Source organism: Acanthisitta chloris, unplaced genomic scaffold (genome assembly GCF_000695815.1).
Source record: "Acanthisitta chloris isolate BGI_N310 unplaced genomic scaffold, ASM69581v1 scaffold43087, whole genome shotgun sequence".
In the NCBI taxonomy this organism is placed as follows: domain Eukaryota; kingdom Metazoa; phylum Chordata; class Aves; order Passeriformes; family Acanthisittidae; genus Acanthisitta; species Acanthisitta chloris.
Genome location: NW_008683972.1, coordinates 6,067 through 10,474, shown reverse-complemented (window position 1 = coordinate 10,474; position 4,408 = coordinate 6,067). Strand labels below are relative to the sequence as shown.

The 4,408-nt window shown below is 35.1% G+C and overlaps 1 protein-coding gene across 1 annotated transcript; it reads right to left on the bottom strand.

Annotated features, from left to right (window-relative positions):
• Positions 1 to 2,552: 2,552 nt before the first annotated feature.
• Positions 2,553 to 3,295, bottom strand: LOC103806428 (rab-3A-interacting protein-like; the record flags this gene model as incomplete). Its single annotated transcript, XM_009079116.1, has 2 exons — positions 3,023 to 3,295; positions 2,553 to 2,814 (listed from the first exon to the last, which is right to left on the bottom strand). Coding segments are annotated over exons 1-2 (513 nt in total), but the record flags the coding sequence as incomplete, so codon positions are not given.
• Positions 3,296 to 4,408: the final 1,113 nt, after the last annotated feature.

Genomic DNA, 4,408 nt, shown 5'->3' with positions numbered 1-4,408 from the left:
AAAAAAAAAAAAAAGAAAAAAATTATCTGAATAGCTGCAAAGGTTGAAAAAAAAAAACCTATGTCATCTTAAGGGGGCATTTTAAGGTGAAAATATGTTAAAATCTTAGATGCTCCATTAGTACAGAATGCTGCCCTGCTGTTACCTCTGACCCAATCTTATGACATGACTTGATGCTGCAACTGATCTAGATTGAAGCAGAAAGTGTACTTTTCTCCCATCAAGAAACCAATTTCTTAAAGACGTTTTTAATAATTTTGCCAGCAATGCTGTTCATTTTGAGCAGTCCATAGTCTTAAGAAATACAAGGCATACACAAAGCAGAAAGCAAAAAAAAGATAAAAAAAGAGTATTCTATTCCTGAATAATTTACTCAGGAACCATATTTAAATGCCTAACAAATACATACTATACATACATTATCTAATACAAAAGAAACTGACAGCACATTAAGAAAGAAGTTGGACTCCAAGCAGATATATGAAAAAAAATTAGTGGATCCTTAAGCTTCAAATTTTCTAGTTCCTTTCTATTTCCCTTTCTGATCACAACTGCAACACATTCAAATCAATCTTTAATGTATACTACAATAGCATACAGCTTGGGTAGGAAATTTGGAACAAATGAAAAATGCAAGATAGCAAATTTGTGTTTACTTCATTCACTCCTGGGAAGTCTGTAGCCTTTACAGGCTCAATGAGCTCACAAAATTCAAGTGCAAATTGTGATTCTCATTTTTTCACTATTCCTAATAAACAGCACAGAGAATTACAGAGAATTTAAAACCATTATGCAAAAGACAACCAGCTATACAGACACCTCCTATTAATTACATCCCTACAGGTTTTGAACTGAGTACTCACTGACAGAAGTCAATATACTTGGAAATAAATGTTTAGAGATTGCATGACATATGGGTATCACCAAGCGGGTACAGCACTGTATGAACAGCCATGATGTTTGGAAGAAAGAAACGAGAGATGACTTAACGATAGAAAAAACTAGTCCTCATACAGGAAGTGGAAGAAAGTAGTACAGAAGGAATAGGGTTTATTGTTGCACAATCTGCACAGACTCCTGCTATGACTGAGCAATTCTGAAACAGTGCAAGTTCAGGAAGACAAGCAGACAAAAGTTACCCATCCAGGATAACACAGGTAAGAATCACATGAGGAGTTGAGAATTAGCAAGAATTTTGACATCAACAGTCTCAAGTTAGTGCTGAATGCTTTTGTTAAGACCACCCAAAGAGTTTGAAAACATATAACATGCAGTTAGTACATCCTAGCAGCCTTCATGCCATCTCCTTAAGAACAGCATAAGCAAATTGCAGAGTGAAATAGGAAACATTCCAATCTTTAAGAGACAAAGTGGTATACACTGGAATAAGATTTTCCAATAATCCCATGGTAACAGTGGCAGATCTGAGTTGTGGTTTTCAAGTACACGAGCTGTAATTTGGTATAATGTAAGGAGCTGAAAGAGCTTTTCTGAAGTTTAAACGTTATTTTGTTCTTACTTTCTAAGGTTCCAAGTTTAACTGCTAGGATTATAGATTCACATGCAAAGTCCTCAAACTTAGCTCAGGTTTATTTTTCCTTTCAGTGGTCAAAAGCTAAGCAAACACACATGTTAGCAAAGGGAGTCACTACTCAGCAATGAAACAATCAACAAAGGAAGTGATGTTAGAATCCATATTTAAGATTAACCAGGGCAAATGCAACTATGATGGAAATGATGACTGCATCCAACAAGATGAGGTAACAAACAGGAAAACAAGTTCAAACACAAGAAATGAGCTTAAATCTAAACAAGAATGGAATCCACAGAGAGGAAAGGACACAGATACAAGTAGCACAGACACAAACAGCACAAAATCTACTCGGAAGTTTAAGCACAGAGAAATGTTAAAATTGTAAGTAATGGCGTTGCATTTATATAGCACCATCCATCCAAACAAGACAAAGCGCTTTACAAATATTAATGAATTGAGCCACAGTGCCTTCAAAGGTATCCATATTCAATTTGAAGTGTGGTGTAACACTACTCTGAAGAACACCAGTGACATCTTTATTGAGTCTTTCCAATGCAGGCAGACCCCTATGAAACACTCCTATTTCTAAAGCATTTATATATCCCAAGAACACATACTACACTTTTATACTCTAGCAGAAAGAAGACTCAAAAGGTATATAATCAGTGTCTATAAATACTTATTCACTAACAAGAGAATGACACAAAATTACTCCTATTCTCAAAAGTTGAAATTGAAGGAATGGTCTACACTTCAAAGATAAAGTGTGTTTAACCAAACATTGCAGCAAAAGCTTCCATGGTTAAGTACCAGCAGCACTAGAAAAAAGCACTGCCAAAGAATAATTCTAAGATATCAGCACTGCACATTGAGAAAACTTTACATAAAATTACATCATAATAATTCTGTAAGAAATTCATAGACTCCACGTGTACCTTCTGGCCCATCTACCATTCTGCAATATCAGAAACACACTGAAGAGAGAAAAAGCAGAAGGAAACAAGACAACAAACCTTACCCTCTGAGCTTTTGCAAGTTCTTCTTTCAATCGTTCATAGCCCTTTTCTCTTACTTCCAGTACAGATGGGCTCCGTAAGTGAGATAAACTGTCTGTACTCAACCCAAAAATATCTTCATTTCCTTCAGCAACATCTGCTACTGTAGCACCCTGCAAAAACTCTCTCTCTACGTTATTGCTCTCCTTCCTGGCATTATTGTGATTGAATGACCCACTCTGGGGTCCAGAGGTAGAACAATGTACTGCGTCGGTAACATTGATGCTGTAAAGAGAGTGATATATTTTTTTATTTATACATTATATTAAGAATAAATATTTTAGAAATGGCAGTAGTGGTATTGAATGCGCAATTATGGACACAATGTAATATTACAATGTTCTAAGCAATATTATTATTACACCTTTAATAAAGCAAACAGTTTATATGCAACAAACATCAGAATTTAAATAAAAAGACATGTGGACTTTACCTGACACCCGATATTTCTCCGCAATTCAGCTGTCTGGGAGATGAATAAACAGGTTGTGTGGGAAGGTCGGAAACATTTAATGTGTTGGGCTGGACTGGTGTGGAGGACACAACTGAAGGATGTGGTCGGTAGATTACACTGGGTGAGGTAGCTTGTTCCTGAGTCCCTGGCTCATTTACTCCAAGAAGATCTGGGGTGGTAGGCGAAGCGAGGTTCACTTCATGAAAGCCTTCCAAGGGGTCACTGGCCATAATAAAAGCCTCATCATATGAAACCCTGAATTAAATAATCACAAGAACACGTTTAACTATATCTGATAGATATTTGAATTTAAAAAAACCCACCCAAATGTGTTCAGAATATTTCATGACAGAATGGAAACTGGACTATTCCTGAAAAAGTATGAACTTCAACCACCAAAAATGCCTTTTCCATGCATTGCACTGTTGAGTCCAGAAGAACTAACAACAGACTTCGCATCTAAATGGGATGATGAAATCAAGAACACAATCTACATCATAAACCCAAGCAATCTTTAATATAGCCTAAAGCTGTTTTGTATCAAAACAGATACATTTCATTCATGAAAGAGGAGATCTAGGAATCAGTGAAGAAAAAAAAAAAAACCTAAAGCTTTCACTTTTAATCATAATGAAACAAATAATGTAGGGCAGAAATCAGTGAACCTTTAAATAAATTACAGTCCATAGTGGGTTTGGTTAAATTACACATCTGAACTTGTAACAGTTCACTGAAATGACAGATTTAGCCAATAAAACTTCTCACGAAGTATGATGATGTGTATTTAATACATCACATGATTAAGTGATCATGACAATTGTGAATAAGTATCATACCAAAAATATATTACAGGCAAAAAAGTACTAGGAATTGGCAATTTAACCAACAAATCTTTTCATTTGCTTTTTTGATTACTTATGCTTTTCATAAGATCAATAGCAAACAAGTACAACACATGAATTTTACAAGTCCAAACAGAAATCTATTTTCCAGCAGCTCATCAGAGATGACAAAAATATTTGCACAATTCAAAACTAAGCTGTAAGTAGCACGGAGAAATTTGTGAAGAATTGACACAGCAGTGACTATTCACTGCAAAAAAAAAACCAAAACCACACAACATTTTCCATGTTATATAAATAAAGAAGAGGAAAAAATTAAAGCTTCAACAAGGTACTTAACATGCAAAAAAATATATATCCAGTTCATTAGCTACTTCATAAAACACATGGAAAACACCAAGAATGGAATCCCAAATTTATCGTACGAAGTAATGTTTTAGCTACGTTAATACTTTCTGATCATCTTAAACTCAAAGAACGCTGTTGAAAACTGTTCTGTTTCTCAAGTATTTTGCTGTGTATA